The 20052-nt window shown below is 38.5% G+C and overlaps 1 protein-coding gene across 2 annotated transcripts in view; it reads right to left on the bottom strand.

Annotated features, from left to right (window-relative positions):
• Positions 1 to 4870: 4870 nt before the first annotated feature.
• Positions 4871 to 20052, bottom strand: part of slc8a1b (solute carrier family 8 member 1b) — a 92866-nt gene continuing 77684 nt past the window's right edge. For both annotated transcript variants that reach the window (XM_065244987.2, XM_065244986.2), the window contains exons 6-7: positions 13487 to 13762; positions 4871 to 9050 (exon numbers count right to left, since the gene is read on the bottom strand). In XM_065244987.2, the coding sequence (XP_065101059.2) occupies positions 8674 to 9050; positions 13487 to 13762 (653 nt within the window). In that variant the 3' untranslated portion in view covers positions 4871 to 8673. The remainder of the gene's footprint in view (positions 9051 to 13486; positions 13763 to 20052) is intronic.

Here is a 20052-nt window from a genome sequence, read left to right as displayed (position 1 = left end):
GAGAGTGCAGAATAGTGTTGTACTCGTACTGACATTGCGGAACAGTGTTGTACTCGTACTGAGAGTGCAGAATAGTGTTGTACTCGTACTCACGGTGCAGAATAGTGTTGTACTCATACTGACAGTGCAGGATAGCATTGTATTCATACTGAAGTGCAGAATAGTGTTCTACTCATACTGACGGTGCACGATAGTGTTGTACTTATACTGACGGTGCAGGATAGTGTTGTATTCATACTGAAGTGCAGGATAGTGTTGTACTCATACTAACGGTGCAGGGTAGTGTTGTACTCATACTGACGGTGGAGGATAGTGTTGTACTCATACTAACAGTGCAGGATAGTGTTGTACTCATACTGACATTGCAGGATAGTGTTGTACTTACGGAATATTGGCAGCACTGAACAGGGATCTGTCTCTAGAATATTGACAGCACTAAGCACCTTAGGGCACCAGATCAGTAGAATACGATCCGTCTGCTTTCTAAGTCCTGTTTCACCTCAGTATCAGAGGGGATGAGAGAGCATAGGAGAGGAAGAGAGATCCCAGCACTGGAAAACATAATTTTTCTTTTCTTATCTTGTCTCAGCTCATCTCTTTCCTCCCTTATTCTTCGTAAATGTTAATGTTGGCTTCACTTCACTGGGGTTAAATATTAAATGTATCCATGTAGAAAGAGAACATCAATACACTTCTTGGAAAGCGCCAACCAGAATAATTAGCTCCTCGCTACATACTAAATGCTTCATTGTATAAAATGACAGGTCATGGCGTGATATACAGCCTTGCATTGGCCTGTTTTCATTTTGATATGGTCCGTTAAACAAAAGAGGGTTTGAGGAGTATAATAAATGAAAGCTACTAGCTACTGCAGTAATGAAATCTAGCACTTAATCTGCACGACTAATTACTGAATGTCTTATTTATGTCTTATTTATGTATGTTTTTTTCTTTGAGTAATGAGAATCTATCCTAACTCTTCAAGATTCTCTGAATCAACTACGAAGTAAACTACCAGCCACACCAACTACAAAGTACATTTAATAAAATGAAATATAAAACAATCATACAATCAACAGTAATCATTTTTATTGTGGGTTTTAGGTCTCTCTTAAAAGAGCCCTGTTATTCTGAGACGTAGAGAGAGAGAGAGAGAGATAAAGAGACCCCAATGATTGTTAAGAAAATACACATATATATATATAAGGGGCAAATTTAGAGATGGTTTAAACAGTTTAAGACAAAGCTAAGAGCTGAGACATCTCCTATAGACTCAAATAGAGAACTGCTGTTATTAGTGTAAGTGGATAAAGACACTTGGTATCTATTACATGTACTTCCATTTGCATTTAAAATTCCTTTGAGATCTCTTCATAGCCTACATAAAATTGACTCAATTACAAGCTTTATAATCACCCAAAAAAAGGACCAACCTGTCTTACACCTTCTAATGCACATAATAAACACTCATTTCTCTCATAACCTTGAACATTAAGTGCTTAAGAACACGATAACACGTACAACATTCCTGCTGTTTAAAGCCAAATTGTGTTGTGTGTGTTAACGTTTACTCGTGAACACAAGACACTTCAACAAGCCCTTTAACATCGTTCAGTTTATTCACTCACACAGAAGGGCAAAAAGACCATTCATGGCATTTATGTGACATTTAAAACCTCGTTATGCTTTCTAGGATTGTCGTATCTAAATCAGATGTGTTAAGAAATGCACAGATTCAAGTTTAAATGGCTGCTAAATACCGAAAAACATCTCTGCTGGTTCAATGAATGCCAAACTACAGTGGAAAACCTTTAAACTGGGTAAAAAGTAGGCTATTATAAAACGTGTCTGTCTGCTGCCAGATGCTATAAAAACAATCTGGTCTGAAAACAGACAATTAATTCTGAATCTGACACAAATGCACCCAGTCAATAAATGTTTAAAATTGAATGAAAAGCATTTAGGCAGACTCTTGGGTGAATATTTTGCTTTTGATATCTTGATATCAAAAATTGTTTTGCTGTAAATGAAAATACGCACATGTTTTGGCACACATGCACTCATACATAAAAGCTGTAATGCAGAGGAGCTGAAACAGAAATGACTTTGTATGTGAGTGTGATGGGTGATAGATGATGTATGGATCTATTTAAATAATATGAGGTTTAATATCGTTCCCATGTCACATACATTGCGCCGCAGAGCATTTCACACCCTCTAAAGCCTCAGGGGCTTCACAGGATATCATATGAGCCCAGACACACTTGTGCTGTTGAAGCTTTCAACTAGAAGTCATTACATCATGGATTTGAGCTTTTTACATATTGTTTACTTTAGAAGTGTATTAATAGAACAAGTATTTGTTTTTTTTACTGTGACTGGTCACAGATACTCTTTAAAGGGGACATTTCACAATACCTTTTAAAGTGTAAAATAAATCTTTGGTTTCCCAGAGTGCGTATGTGACATTTTAGCTCAAATATCATATTGATAATTTATTATACAGTAGCATGTTTAAATTTCCACTTTGTAGGTGTGCGCAAAAATGTACCATTTTTGGGGTGTATTCTTTTAAATGCAAATGAGCTGATCCCTGCAATAAATAGCAGTGCCGTGATAGTGCAGATTAAGGGGCGATATTATCCCCTTCTGACATCACAGGGGGAGCCACAATTCAATGACTTATTTTTTCAGGTTACACTTTATTTTGATAGTCCACTTTAGACATTCTACAAACTATAAATAACTTTGCAACTACATCTCAACTAACTTTCAATAATTTGAAACTATACATCAACTAACTGTCATTAGAGTATTAGTAGACTGTACGGGTTGGGGTTAGGGAAGAGGTTTGGGTTAGTGGAATAAGTTGACATGCACCTGCAAAGATACTTATAGACAGTTGAATGTCTGTTGAGATATCTTCACAATAAAGTGTTAATAGATTTTAAGCAGACAGTTTACTAATTCTCTAAAGATTGGTAGTTGATAAGTAGTTGCAAAGTTACTTATAATTAGTAAAATGTCTAAAGTGGACTATCAAAATAAAGTGTTACCTTTTTTCACATGTTTGCAGAGCATGGCTTACCAAAACTAAGTCACTGGGTTGATCTTTTTCACATTTGCTAGGTTGATAGAAGCACTGGGGACCCAATTATGGCACTTAAACATGAAAAAAGTCAGATGTCCCCTTTATGCTGGGTTTATTTAGACCCAAATTGCTTTATTTAGCTTGCTTTGTCATATAGACATTTGCGGTTGGGTTTGTCCTTACCCAACCATAGATTGCTGAAAATAACCTAGCATTTTTTTAAATGTAAAAATTATGGCTGTCAAAAGATTAATCGCAATTATACCACAGGTCTGTTGAATCCTGGATTGGCTGAGAAATGTTCTGTGGGTATGCATTCATTTCTGATAACCGCACACCTAACTTGTCAAATGTCTTAAAAATAGGCACCAGAGCAATGTTATATTATAACCGTGGTATAAAAGGAATAATTGACCCCGGTCCTTTGACTAATTTGAAAATAATGCACACCCGCATTGCACCTTGGGTGTGCATTATTTTCTTATAATTCAATGGCCCGTCATCAATTATTCCTTACTTAATCGCATCTAGAATAAAGGTTTGTGTTTACATAACATATCATATCTGTGTACACTGTGTATAATTATTATTTATATATAAAAACACACACAATCATGCATATATTTAAGAAAATGTGGTTATATTTATATATAAAATATTTATATATAATATAAATTATATAAATGTATATGCAGTATATAAATGCAAATATTTCTTAAATGAATGTGTGTGTGTGTTTATATATACATAGTATTTACACACAGTACACACACACATATTTTATGTAAACACAAACTTTTATTTTGTATGTGATTAATCGCGATAAAATTTTTGACAGTCCTTGTAAAAATTATTACTCAAATTTTTTCCATTTAAATGAGCTCACCCCAAAAATAAAATTTTAGTCTTTTGTACCCTCATGTAAATTTTCCATAAATAAAGATGTGATTTTAAACAATTACAACTTTTAGTGTCCATCAGAGACTGACATACACACGTTTTTATACGATCGTGCTTTATAAAATGTTTCTATTTTTATAGCTCTTTACTATTTGATTTGGCGGTTTCTTATATTTTCCATTTGAACTTACGAACAGAATGACTGTCTGCCCATTTTCAATTACAATCGATCAGGAAAACCTTGGTGGTTCCTCTGTGGCTTTATGTTCTGTTCAATGTAAATATCTTCTTAATCAGTTGGATGGGTGAATTCAGATTATAAGACCTCATCTGGCTTTGGATGCCAATTTCCACAGACAAGGTGAATCCAAGTTCACTCTTTCCAAAACCCATTACACAAACTACAAAGACTGAATCACAATTATTTGTGCTCACAGCATAAAGCACTTTACATTCAAACCCATTGATTGAATTCATGCAATGGCTGAAGACTGCTCTGTAACATAAAGATGTTGTGTATGGTTATGAATATACAGAAATATATTTGCATCTAAGAATTGCATGTACTCTACAGCACAAGCAAAGACTCTCTTATACTGTTGTTCAGAGTATATATATATATAGAGAGTTAATAATTAAATAAATAATTTTGGCAGATAAATTTAAAAAGAATTTACCATTTACGTCAGTATCTTAAGTGTGCCCTGTTACTCGTTCCCATGACCTTATCATTGCTCCGAACGTTACTAATCATACAACTTCCTGTGCATGTAAACAAATGCAATGGCTTTGTATATCTTACCAATGTCACCTTCTGTGTAGTGCTTACTGAGAGCATTAAATATTCATTGATCATAAACAGAGACACACTGCAGCCCCTTGGCTCTAAACAGGATATCCCAAACTTTATTTCCTGTGTAGAGGTGTACTAAGGGAGCAATCACAGTTAGTGGACGTCCATCTTATTAGATTGAGTGCAACACAAATAAATCAAAACTAAAAAAAAGCTCAATTATTCAGATTCAAAAAATAAACAACCTAACAATCAAAACAAAGCAGCGTGAATCAAAGCGAGAGAGAGAGAGAGAGAGAGAGAGAGAGAGAGAGAGAGAGAGAGAGAGAGAGAGAGAAAGAAAGAGAGAGAGAGCTTTAACAAGCTTATGACCGTGTAAGACACACTATGCCACAAGGCCACACACACTTTGCATTAACATGACTCACAGCATTAGCGTACAGTGATCGTACACACAATAAGTCGAGCCTCTCGATCTGTAGAAGACAGATAATATAATAAAACTTCCTTCATTTAGACCAGCTATTACAACAAACGATACATTCAGTCCTGCTTTGGCGTGAGAGCTTTCGGCCGTTGCTTATATGGTTCTGCAAATCTTTATACATATTATTAATGTATACACATTATAAATAAGTGAAATGTACTCATATACACACATACAGTATACACAATTAATAAGGAACTTTTTCACACATATACACATCTGGGCTTTTAACAACACGCAGCCTATGTAGTTTTAGCACTGGCCACATTAATGCAACATGTTCGTGAGGCCTTGGATTTGAGAGTAAGAGAGCGAGAGACAAAGAAAGAGAGAGAGAGAGAGAAAAGTAAATCATATTATCAAAGATTAGTATTAAACCCCTGAAAAACTACAGTCCATCTGAGCAGTGATGAGGAGGGGGGGTGTAGGAACGTGAGACATAAACAAGGCATACACAACAAAACGTTAACCATGACGTTTTCCAGGTGGTTCACAAACACATGTTGGATTTTTTGTTCCATTAAAATTCTTCTTACTGATATCACACATACACCACACCGCTTCAGACCAGGTAAACACATACAGGCACACGCACTGCTCAGCAAAGATAACCGAACGAATGAAACTCGATGCAACAATCAATCCAAAAGGCAATATTTGTCATTCTGATATTCGTAAAGGTCTCGAATAAATATGTTGTATTGTATTATTATTATTATTATTATTATTCTCCCGAGTGGTGACTCTGTCTTCACTCTATACTATACAGTCTATATACATACATATTTGAATTTTTAGTAACTGTTAAATAATACAACCACGGCAACAATCGAGCAAATAACCTTGATATATTGCTTCCTATGTTTGTTTGTACATGTTCTCATGCACCTGTGCGCCGGGATTAAACGACAGATACTGCCTTTTTAATATACATGTGCAAGTTAAAATCATTATTAATAAACAAACAAACAAACACATTCAAATGAAACAAACAAACAAACACGCAAAACAAAAAATGTCTAATAATATCTATACAGCTTTCAAACCTCTACATTAATGAAGAAAATTCTGCGTACTATATACAGACAGGTTAGCATCCATGCATTGTCAACACCAAGCACATTAACATTCCAAATATGGATAGGACAAACAAGGGGTGGGGCACAAAGGAGGGGCTATGTTTCACAGAGGCGGTTCGAATGCAGTCAAGCCCTGATGTACAGAACTGCAGAGCATGTACAATTGTTGACTCCTGCTCTGCCAAAGCAAATGCAGTATACAGTATAAACCATTGAGACCGCGTACAGTTTTCAACGCCCGTGAGTGTAGAGGCACACCTCCAGCTCGGTGCTGCAGTCAATCTGGGCTAGCGGGCGGCACGTACAGCGAGGGTTTTCGTAAAGTCTTTTTTTCTAGGCAGAACTTAAGAGTATGGCTGTAATTCACATGGTTTCACCAAACCCCAATTTCCTCAAACTTGATTTATTTTCGTTTATTGGTTAATTAGATAGTAGGCTTCAGGAAAAAAGTCTGTGTGTTTTAATATCGATTGTTTATTTTGTGTGTGTGTTTGTTGTGTCTTTCTTTCTGGTGGAGCTTAGAATCAGCAAGCAACAGCAGGCCATCTCAATCATGGATTAAAGATCATCAAGGTTTCCAACTGGAAAACCCCGGAGCTGGTACAATATGTTTCCTTTCGTTAAACACGTAATACGAAACAAAAAAGAAATAGCCGTTCTAGTATTTTTCTTCTACAAACATTTCAAATCCCAGAAAACCTATCATGCCCACCACAAGAAAACGTGCTGTTCTTATGCAGTAAAAGAGCTCCCTCGAATTAGTTAGAAACGCCCATAAGAAATGGCACCAAGGCCTCCTTACAAAGACATTTTTTGGTGTGGGTAAAAAATGTAAGATTTGAAATACAAAACCTACTTCAGGGGCTGTGTGGCACACTGCAGTTCTCCATAAGAAAGTCTTTTTCCTTTGGCAAATTTTAAGAAAACGAGCCCTAGCGCTCCGTCTAGAACGTGTTTTCGCTTACTTGCCCACTTTGGAAAGGAGCGTGAAAAATTCTGCTTTCAAAATTTCAAAGCTACTTTTTAGTATTGATTATTAATGATTTGTTTATTTACCCATGCTATTTTAACGATGTCATTTCCGCTTTAAAAAACTGACTTATATCTACTCTACTATGTTCACCTTACAGCCTCCTATGCGAATCTAAATAGTACAAAGAAGCGGTCTCATCCGGAGAGATGGAGGGGGCGCGCCCTCGTAAACTATATGTAAATGAGTGTGTGTTTCGAGGGGCATCGAGCAAGTTTGCCAAGCAATGGCTAGTACTTATTCCTGCATGCTTGCATGTAGTTTTTTTGAGAAAATATATGAAACGATGGCCGTTTGGATGTTACTCTATGATTGTAGTGTGTATGTCTGGACGGAAAGTAACAGTCTTAATTGTAAACTCTAGATGTGATGTTAGCAAAAGCATTTCGCGGGCCTAATGTCTTATTAGTGACAGACCTCCCATGCTTTCCTTCTGCTTCCGTTTGCATAAATGAATCCAATCATTACTAAACTGCAACATGTCAGCGTTAGTATTATTAGGATGTCCCCAAAAACACAGAGCTCACTTCACAATCCTCATGAATGTCAGTTCATTCTTAAATGAAATGCACTAGTGCACCTCTGGTCTCTAAAGCTTAGTGTTAAAAGAGATCAGACGCTAATCTGTGATCTCAGATGAATGGACGAAATTATTGGTGGCCTTCACAGGAACTAGTCACAACAGCAAACGCCCATAAGCGCTTTAGGAGGATCTCCAAGCCTTAAACCAGCGGTCAGGAGCACAGCGGTGACGAAAGTTAAAACTCGTAGAGACGTTGGAGACTGAATACAGTGTGTCTGCAGATTTTCAAAGCCTGTATCTTTATCACGCAGGCAAAGTGCAGTACCGCTCACTCTACATGAAGCCGAAAAACCTACCTATATAACACAAAACCACTACATTACCCAGAATTCCATGACACTATGAAGTGGATTCCTCCACAGTTTTATAAAGCACGACTACAGTAGATGAAGTTAGCAACAGTAGCTTTCATACAGTCTGAATTGTTGATCGTCGCACTCCCTCCTCAAGTGATTCAGTCAGAACGCAAAAACAAAACAAAAACAGAAGATCAGGATGAAGGAGTGGTAGTGGTGTGCGGTAAGAACACAAAAACTGGCCTACGGTCTGTGGAAACCATTATCCACATAAACCCAAAGAGTCCTCCGCCGCTGCCTGTCTTAAGTCTTTACCCTTTATGATCTTTATGCATGAATGTGTGTGTTTGTGTGTGTGTGTCGCTGCGTGAAGGTGTGTAGTTCTGAGTGTGTGCGAGCGTGTGTATGTGTTTTTTAGAAGCCCTTGATGTGGCAGTATGCCTCCAGGGAGGAGAACAGAATGTAGAGGAGCCAAAGGCTGAAGAAAAGCATGGTGGTCAGCACTTTAGCAGTCCGCGGACCCCCAAGCTCGCCGTTGATGTCGGGTCGGCGGCGGTACATGAGCACCGCCACACAGATGAAGGCGAAGATGGTGAAGAGGGTGACGGAGAACGCCAGGCTACCCGGCTCCACCTTGAAGGCGTTGCCCTTCGAGTTGTGGTAGATGGCGGCGATGGACCACGCCACTCCGATGCCCAAGAATACGTTCACGGCGTTGCTGCCCGTCACGTTTCCGATGGAGGCGTCGGCGTACTGATCCTGTATCGCTGCCACTTTACTAGCAAATGTGTCTGTGAGGAGGAAAAAGAGAAGAGCGTTTAAGTGTAATGTATAAATATTAGTACAATATAATACATACGTACAGAATCACAAACATTCCCCCATTCTTGTTTTTGTGAGGATGTGTAATTTAGTAATAACAGCATGGTTAACCTCTGTTTGCAGTTGAAATCGGAAGGCTCTGTGCTATTTAAACATTGTGGCTTCTCTCTGGTTTACAGACAGCTGCATGGTAACAAGGCGATCCATTACAGACAGCTGAGAAACCACGATGATGCTGAACGTGCATTTGGCAGGGGGATACTTACAGCGGAAAACAAAGCCTGTAAATAATCCCAGACACATATACTCCCGTTCTAACTCTTTCCTTCTCTCTGTCTCTTTAAATCTTCCCCTCCTTGGCTATGTTAAAGGGACACAAGGCAGCATTTTTATGTTAATAAATCATCTTCGTAAGTCGGTATATGGTTAAATGACTCATTACATGACGAATGAAGACTCTCTCGCCCGCCCCTACCGTCTGTAGGAAGAATACCCCACTTGCAAGTTCGCTGTATCCGACCCGGTGTCCTTCAGTCTCGTATAGTCTTAGATATAGAACGCATTTACTCCCAGACACTAGGGGGAGCTAGTAGAGAAATAATACTCAGACTTGCCTTGTGTGCCTTTAATGTAATGTATAAAAAACATAACCCTCCTGGACTGCTGTGGATTTGATGATATTACTCTTTGCTGCCGGCGGTCGAGCGGAGTCATTTTTCTTCTTTAAAGTCTTGCTATGCTCCAGTATTCACATATTTGAATTCACATACATTCTGGCAGTGAATCTCAAACAACATGTTCAATAAGTTGTAATCGCTAAACATTATGGGGTATGTTAACGATGGGGGTAGGGGTGTGCCGGTTTCAGAATTGGTGATGACAGTTATGACGTGAGTCAAATGTGACGGTTCCTAACATAACCGTCGGTGGGGGGTGTTTTGCTCATTTAGATGCTCGTGGATTGACAGGAAAGTGTCATTTTACCATAAAATCATGAATGTGATGTGAACCTTTGTGCACCACGCGTCATGTAAAAATATCTGATAAAAGAGAAGCTCGCTTTGCCAGATACCTGCTTAATCTCATGTATTATCAGAGTTTAGTGTTAAGTGGGTGTCTTGAGTATTTTGTGAACGTTAGTGTCTTTTTTTGATAAAAAGATTGCGAGAAAAACCTCAGCTCTCGCTGTGGCTAGACCAGTGACGGCCTGTGACATCTCTTCCGAGGGGTGCAAATTCAAAATATGCGTTTGGAGTGTCGTGTTTGCTCGTCTTATCAAAATACCTGTTTGTTGCGTCATGTGAACCTATGTGCATCATGGTTCATGTGAAAATACGTGTCTGCTGCACAATCGTCGAAAGGGTTTATGATGAAAGAGATGTTCACAATCACAAAATACTCGCAAGACACTTATTTAACACTTAACTCTGAATACACATGAGATTAAGTGAGTATCTGGTAAACGTGAGCGTCTCTTTTATCATAAACCCCTTTGAAGCACCTGCAGCAGGTTGGTATTTTGACATCACGTGTGATGCACATAAGTTTACGTGACTCGCTGAACACATATATTGACATGACGAGCCATACACATGACGGGCTAAATACATGTTGTGACAAGCTTCGCATCATGCGCCCTTGGAAAAGAAGTCACCGGCCGCCACTGGCCTAGACCAAAAATGACTCAACAGCATCTACAGAAAAACTTCTACAAAAGTCAACACAGTCCAGCACAATAAAGTCATGCTCAAAGTCATGGTTTACAGTAAACACAAATCTCTAAACTCAAATTTTCCTTTTCATTATCCTTCACTGTCCTATTATGTTGCTGTAAACAACAGCATGGAAGGAGCCGTTTCCATAGCATTACCATGGAAATTCTCAGTTAAGACTCAGTTAACACCCAGTCTGGTGAACGGTCCTGCCAAACAGCTTGGCAGCGCGCGGACGACAACTGCCGCTAACGTGGGTGTCAAGCCGATGTAAAGCTTCATCCCAGTTAATCATTCCCGAGTTAAAACGGATCTGTGTTCCAGACTGTTCCATCGAAACTGTTACAAGCCTTAAAATGCTTAAGTCTGCACATAGAGACGAATTCAAACTACCGCACATAGAGTTTCAATGGACACTTTTTCTACTATAAATATGTTTGTGCCTCCGCCACACTGCCACTATATGTCTGTAATGGTCATTATAGTGACAAACAGCACTATTGAGACATTACGTTGGGAAATACAAAGCAGAATAAATATATTTAGTCCCAGGAGCAAAAGCTTTCGCACTGGCAGGACTGCATTTGGAGGGTGTACGGCGGTAATGGGACTCCTAGAAATTCATTTTAATTTCAAATTAATTGAGCCATTTAATAATTCATAGATATAACTGTATGCTGAATCTACATGCTTTGTTTTTTTGTTCAAAAGCAGGCTTATCAGTCAGCGTACATTCGCCCGCTTTCAGCTAATTGGACGTTTCAGGCGTTTTTCTGCGTCGCGCTGGCTTTCGTCTGGCACCAGATTGACACATTTACTAACTGTTCAATACCACGCCGTACGCTTCGCAATGTGGCGTTTGTCATTTTGTCAAACTGTGCTCAAAAGCACAATCAGAATTAAACAACAGCAGAAAACAATCAATAGATGTGATTGCTAACGTGTAGTTATTCTTTGAAGTCTGTTCAGAACAAGCAAACAGATGAATGGAAAATGTGATTTTGCTGGCGGTCGTTGCATTGATTCAGTTGTTCATACTGAATGGTATGGGGATGTTTGCAACATGTCTTTGTAGAATTGGGAAGCAGAGTCTGTTAATAAATCCTAAAGATAAATAAAAAGAGGGGATGAAAGTTAAGAAACAATAAGATGAAAAATAAAAACAGCGAAGCAGATGAAATGTAACAAAAGGCTAATTTATGTAGATACCTGAAAACCAAACCCCTACACCCCCCCAAAAAAATAAATGCTCATAATCATAGGGGAACCAGCACATACCCTCACCTAAAGGATTATTAGGAACACCTGTTCAATTTCTCATTAATGCAATTATCTAATCAACCAATCACATGGCAGTTGCTTCAATGAATTTAGAGGTGTGGGCCTGGTCAAGACAACCTCCTGAACTCCAACCTGAATGTCAGAATGGGAAAGAAAGGTGATTTAAGCAATTTTGAGCATGGCATGGTTGTTGGTGCCAGTTCTGAGTATTTCACAATCTGCTCAGTTACTGGGATTTCCACGCACAACCATTTCTAGGGTTTACAAAGAATGGTGTGAAAAGGGAAACACATCCAGTATGCGGCAGTCCTGTGGGCGAAAATGCCTTGTTGATGCTAGAGGTCAGAGGAGAATGAGCCGACTGATACAAGCTGATAGAAGAGCAACTTTGACTGAAATAACCACTCGTTACAACTGAGGTATGCAGCAAAGCATTTGTGAAGCCACAACACGCACAACCTTGCGGCGGATGGGCTACAACAGCAGAAGACCCTACCGAGTACCACTAATCTCCACTACAAATAGGAAAAAGAGGCTACAATTTGCTCATCAAAATAGGACAGTTGAAGACTGGAACAATGTTGCCTGGTCTGATGAATCTCGATTTCTGTTGAGACTTTCAGATGGTAGAGTCAGAATTTGTGTCTCATTTTGTTTGTCCAATTTCATTCGATGTGTTTGTCTACAAAGACTACATGGCTGTATGCTTAATTTCACACACCTGCTAGTAATGGGGGGTTTAGCTGAAATAGTCAAACCTGTTAATTAAAACAGGTTTTCACATAGTGTAGGTAAAAGCAGTGAAATAGAGCAGTGGTTCTCAACCTTTTTCACTTTAAGGCCCCCTTGTTGCCCACAACAATATTTAAAGGCCCACACTCACTCAGTTTTTTCTGAATAAAATGGAAAGAGTTTGATTTATCTTATTTGTTTTGTCTTTATTTTCAATCATCTTAATGCCTCCTTGGAAATCTGCTGAGGCCCCCCTCTGGACCCCCGCTTTCTAGTTGAGAAACACTGAAACTAGCACTATCTGCACTATCAGCGTTTTTCCTATGAGCAGTCCAGTGTGTCTGGAATACTAAACATGGTAAACATACAGTGTTTCCAGCAAACTAAATCTCTTCAATGTCTTCAGTGTGTGTATTTCTCTCTTGTTCATGAAAGAAGCTGTCTTTTTTTCTCCAGTTTCAAGGGGCAGTTATCATGACTGATGAGAGTAATATATGTGGCGCAATGTAGCAAGAAGCTGTACTCTCTATAATTATACAATATATCATAATCATAGTCCTGCACACAGATGCGAGACCCTGGACATCGTCATTTCTATAAAAAATGACAGTGTGTAAATGAAAATGTTTACAAAGGTTGATGAAACAAAAAGCGCAGGTTTGGTTTTATTTTTTCCTCACCTGGAACAGAAGTGCCCAATGCCACAAACACCACAGCGGTGACGGAGTCCTTCAGCCCGATGGTGCAGCCAAAGTGGGATGCCAGATCTCCGATAAAGGCTGTCAGAACGCCAATCATTATGATTGACACCACGAAACAAGCCCAGCCGTTCCAGTAGTCGGTGGGCGGGACGAAGGCAAAGAGAACTTTCCAGAAGACGGTGAGGAAGTGCATGACGTAATCGAAACAGGAAGGGAGCTTCTCCTCTCCGCATTCTTCTTCATCATCATCCTCACCTGAAGAAGAGATGCAGACAGTGAAATGCAAAGCATGAATGTTCAAATCGCAAATAAATCATTTCAGGATGATGCAAAATCTGATTTGCAGTGAATTAACCCTGTTTTGTGTATCCTATAAATGTGTACTAGAAACATGAAATATACACAATATTATGAGGTGTGCTTTTATTTATAAAGACAAATGGGCAAAACAATTTCACAGTACAGAAGAGTCCCAAGAAATATTTAGGGGCTTCAATATAAGAAACTAGTCTTCTATGAATTGGGAATCATCCATAACACCCTACCAAGTGCATGTCAACACCCTGTCGGGCTCCACTTACGTTTACTTCAAAAGGAAAGAAGAATTTGTTTGTACAAAGTCAAGCATTACTGTTTGAAATCAACTCAAACAAACACAAAGGTACTGTACCTGGAGGTAAAACCCTCAAGCATTAAAAAAAATTAAACTAACAACAAAAAATTTCTTGCTTTGCCTACTCCTGAAAGCCTTATATCGACGTGTAGAGCACATGTGTGCACTCGGCGACAGGGTGTAATCTGTTTGATATTCTGTTTGTGCCGTGTTTCCTCGAGAGAGCGAAGAGAGCAGCTTATGCACACCCACGCAGAAGACACTGACAGGTGAGCCTGTGCCTTTAAAGTCTGATTAGATACGACAGGATGTGCAGAAATCTCTACTATTCAGACATCAGCTCAGAGTGATAGATTGTGCATTTAGTCATCTTTTGAATATGCTGGTGTGAAGGACAAACACAATTCTTGAGCAAATACATGCATAGGCTGAAATACATTCACATAAACTACTGCATTGTTCATTGAAATTATGTATATGAATGTTGCACCAATATCAATATAATCCAATCAAAACCAATATAAGACGATCAAATCAGAATTATTTGTCTAAATGAAGACTTACCATAGATTTCATAGATTTTTTGCATTCATTTTTTTATCTAAAGTCTCCATGTAGTTCCTAATTTTACTTATCTTTGAGCATCATAATAGCACATATAAAAGTTTGACCTGTCAGCTATTTTTTTCATGCTTTAAAACAGCTTGAATGTAACTCTACACCCTTGCCTCATTTATTATATGGCGATCTCCACAGTAGTACAGTTCGGACCATAGATATGAATATGCGAATTAATCCCGGCCTCCACTCTTTCGCACCACCTCAGACCATAGATATATATGAAGAGTTTGGTTCCAAAACATGATAAACGCAATTAAAAAAAATTAGTTAGCACCAAAATCAGTGTTGTATCAGGTCAGTATTAAAAAGTAAATTCTAAATTTTACGCATAATCCCATATCCGCTGTGTTATTCTGTCAACTTTTCTCCCTTTTTTCCAAACTCCGGCAAACGTCAGTCCTCCTGCAGAATGCAATAAATCCGCTTAACCAATCACAGCGCACCACTCTTTGAATACACACAGAATCCTAGTTTTCCTCATCTACTTTGTACTTCGTGATTAACAAACAAACAAAAACAAAATAATCCTTTTGATGGCATTGATAAACCTGTGGTGGTTTTCTGTGGCGGGGAAACGTAAGCCATTAAAATCGAATAATTTATGTGAGAGCACTTGGGAAAAATGCCGGCTGTTGCTTGTTCTCACACGACAGCATCAAGCTTATGTCAAGCTTACACATTGACCCCATGGGGATCTTATGAAAAACTTTCCATTATTTTACTCAAAGTCAACGAAAATCGAGCAGGACCAAAACATTTTACAGCTGATCACTGTCAAAAAGGTTTAGCGACGACGTCCCATGGATGACAGAAGCAATGACAGTGTTCTTAATATGACAAAGTGTTTTGATAAATGCTGTTTATTTTTTTTTATCCGTGTATAACACTAGTCAACTAAATGAATATAACATGGCAAAGATGAATGCACATTTACATATTGATTCAATAGATTTATAGCATTTTGAAAAAACCTTTGCATTTTGCGGAAAAAAATAATACTTTCTTTACATAAATCTTTGAAAATCAAATTATGGATTTAAATTTTTAATGTTATTTTAACCTAAAGATGCTATGTGAAAGGTTGCAACAGAAAATAAGGGTTTTCATCTTGTCACGTTCTTGGTATAGAAAACATATTTTACTCAAATTAGTCAAAATGGATTTATTGCGTTTTGGAGCCAAACTCTTCATATGTAAATAGATGCTACATTCGTTAGTTTCAGTCCCATAACTGCTAAGTTCGGTTTCACACAATGCATACATGAACTGCATGTTTGCAGTAAAATCAGGGCTCCAGACTGCCACCAAATGGTGCCATTTTGCCACCAAAATTTGAGAGTGTGCTACTGAATTTTACATTCAGTCGCACATGTGCGACCAGTAAATTTGACCTTTTTTTCCGATGTGACACTGAATTTGAAACAGCATATTGTACTTCAAAGTATGTACATCATCAAAGTATGTATTAGTAATACAGTGGAAATTTGTAGACATTTGATTATTTGGTTAGCATGTTGATTTACGTTGAGTGCCCCTAAATTTTTTGGTTGCGCCCCTAAAATTTTCAGTTAGTAGTTTCAAAATTTCAAAAAGTTAGTCTGGAGCCCTGCAAATCTTTTAGTGCTGATGTTAACAGGTGTGAGCAGCACATGTGAGCATTACAGAAGTAGAGCTGAAGCAGCAGTCAGTTTTATTTATATAGCGCTTTTCACAATTGTTTCAAAGCAGCTTTACATTAATAGATATAGGAGAAAAAACAGACAAATCGATGTATAACATAAGCAGCAGAATACAGTGGCTAAGCTTAAACCGTACTAGCAAGAGTAGTAATAATGCAACGTATAGAAGAGGGTGCTAAGTTAAGCCAATGTCAACTGACGTCCTAGGGGTTAAAAAAAACCCTTAGGAGGAAAAACCTCCCGGCTTTTTTTTGTCAGGAGGGAAAAGTCCTAGGAGGGACAAAAACCCCTTGAGAGAGAGCCAGCTGATTCTATAGAGGATATATTATATAATAGGTATGATTTTATACAGTGTTATGGGAATTAAAACATCTAAAATAATATATATACAGCATCCAAACATAACATCTATGACTCAAACGTCTGATCCATGCATTTAAGTGTTTATATGATTGGTTACATGTTTGTGACGTTGAAAACCAATCCGATTTTAAAACATGGGAATCCAATTTTATGGAGAAAAACTCAGTGATTGTGTTTAATGATGTCTTACTAAAACATCACATAGACATACAGACAACAATAAAAACATGATTTTCCCCACAGTTGGCCTTTATCAACGCTCCAAATATTCAGATACCAAGGCTGATAGGTTTTTCTTGCTTGTGAGGAAAATTTTGTCTCCACAATATACAGTAGACAAGTACACACAAACCCACACACAGTATTCATGTTGTTGTTACGTCCTTATCTTTTAGATTTAAATCGTCTTGCTGTGCTACGGAGTCTGACATTTAAAAAAGCTTTTAAACTTTAAACTCTTCAATTTACTGCCATTACTTGCTGACCTTTTCTGTTTCTTTGTCTCGCTCTCTCTCTTTGTGTGTCTTTGTGTCCTGGAAAACATCTTTTCTCAGCGGCATTACATAAAAATGTTCCAGTCTTCTACCTGTCATCAGATGATTCTGTTTTGAATCCATTTCTATTTGAACTACAGAGTATACACAGCAAAAAACATTGCTTAGACTTTGTGTTCCAGAATAAAGCAAGTCTCCCTGTTTTCAACTTTAGTATGTAATCCATCCTTCATGGTTTATACTACAGACATAAATGTAAGCATAAATAGTGCAGAATGTAGCACCACTTATGGTTCTGCATAGCACCATATGGTTCTACATACAGTAGGTGCTATACAGATGATGTATAGCACATAAACCGGGTTCCCTATGAAAACTATACAGAAATATATTTTTAAATGGTCTAGACAACTAGACGCTGTATGAAACGGGCTGATTCTGCCGTGATTGGTCTGACAGCACTCCATGCTTGACTGTCTACAGCAGTGTAGAGGTGATTACAGGTCAGTTCTGACAACATACGCAGGCTTTTAACCTTGCTTTGCCCCAGAGTAAAACTGGCACACTGAGAGGTGTTCAAGTGTGAATCACTAAGTCACCAACACCTGGTCCACACACACACACACAGCAGACTCCATCATCACTCTCTCATTCTCATCTCTCTGAGGTCGTGCTGCGAGTGCTAATTACTTCAGGAAAAACAAACTTCCCTCGCCTTTTCTCTTTCTGCGCCTTCGTCTAATTTCTTTCTGTACACTTTTTGGTTCTTTGCACTGAGAAGAATGCCTGGAAATGAGGTGAGGATGCGGAGTTAATTTTTCTCTGCATCAACGGGCACCAAATATTTCTCATTTTCTAAATATTACTTTTAGGTTTTTCTAGTTATTAAACAGCCATTATGAAACAACTGTATGAGAGCACTTGGATTTCTTCTTCTATATTAAGACCATGATAGCAGCTTTTACACTGTAAAGCTCAATGTACAGACTCACCTGCATTCTTATTTGGTTTGCCAAAAGATGGGTTTTAAACAACATGATAGTGATATTGGGTGAACCATTTAAATAGTAGACTGCTCCGCATGCTTTCTAATCGCTCTTGCGGTACTTTTATAGTTTTTGTGGATCGATCTGCCGTCAGGTGTTCGGGGCGCAGCAGATGCCTGAACATTATGAAAAGCAGGCACAGATCAATCGAAATGATCAATTAATTCCAGTCCACGCGACCCTTTTCTTTATAAAGAACAGCAGATTTTAATAGTCCTGCCCAAACGGATGAGTTAAAACGGATGAGTCCAGCGGCTCTTCAGATGTTCATGCATCGATGCGACTGATGTCAACGAAATCTTACAGAGTTTACAAACCAACCTTTAATTACCAGCTAATCTTAAGTACTCCCATGCATTAGACCCCTTTGGCCTTTGGTTACTTTTCCTAACTAACTTATTCCTCGACATTATTTGGAAACTGTTGCTTACTGAGCCCAGTCAGCCCACTGTGGAGATGGCGATAGACATAAGATTTGCGCATCCTAGTGGTGTGGAGGATACGGTTGTTATGTTAGCGTGAGAGCAAAATTTAAAAGGTAAAATAACTATAAATATTAATATTGGTGTCGACTAATTATCAGCGTTGATGCAGTCGATTGTGTTGACCAATCGCGACAGCTCTAAAATAATTTATCTATGCACTTTAATATAAAAATAATTATCTTTCATTAACAAAGCTAATTTCCTTCCCTCCTTGAAACGACTAAGGGTGTAACGATTAGTGGAGGCCAGTGACTTCTCATGTGTAATCAGAGTTTAGTCTTAAGCGAGTGTCTTGCGAGTATTTTGTGAACGTGAGCGCCCCCTGAAGAAAAGTTACTGGCCGCCACTGTTAACGATACATCGTGCACTAGTGATGCACGGGTCAGCATTTCTTCCAACCCGCGGGTCCAGCTTTTATGAAATATTTGACTGGCCCCAACCCACCCCGCACCACTGTATCTATTTTTACAACCCGCACCGTCCCGCACCCGCGACCATTAAAACAGACATACTAGGCATTTGTAATGTAAATAAAAAGAGGCTTTATTTCAGCCTAAAAGTATTTGAAAACAGCCATTAGATTACATCTCCCTGTAAACTGGCAACAACATACGCGAATGAACCATAGAAACCAGCATGGTCAGGACCCGTGCATCACTATCGTGCACGATACACCACAATGAATTATGGTGAAATGTCGCTACATCCAAAAGCCAGAGGGCGCTCTCATGCAGAAACTGGCATGAAATATGCACTGCAGAAGAAGTACGTATTTATATATCTGTTCTTCAAACCGTTTCAGGTATTTCCACGATAATAAACATATATAATATAATATAATATGATGTTTGTATAATGATTATGTTTGACGAGTGTTGCTTTTTCAAATGCATGTCATAAACGACTTAAACTCAAAGTGATTTTAGATTGATAAGAACTTCCTGCTGATCAAAGAGCCGTAGTACATGAAAGAGCCGTGCATTATATCGCCTTTGCGATTCAGAATCGTTACCGGAAAGTTTTTTTTTTTTTAAATCGCAAATGATTGTTCCACTTCTAGAAACGAACTCTCTTTCTGTTAGGGTTGCGCCGATAGTATCGTGTATCGACGATTGTCACACATATCGCCAATAGCGTGTTTTTATGACGATAGTTGGCGATGATTATTATTATTATCAACATAGTTTCACATTAACATGCCATTGCATGCTTTTCCTCATTTGTGGGCTTCACTTTGCGCGAGT

This window comes from Paramisgurnus dabryanus, chromosome 17, assembly GCF_030506205.2.
Source record: "Paramisgurnus dabryanus chromosome 17, PD_genome_1.1, whole genome shotgun sequence".
Lineage (NCBI taxonomy): Eukaryota > Metazoa > Chordata > Actinopteri > Cypriniformes > Cobitidae > Paramisgurnus > Paramisgurnus dabryanus.
Note: the sequence above shows the minus strand (reverse complement) of the source record. Positions and strands in the feature narration are given on the sequence as shown.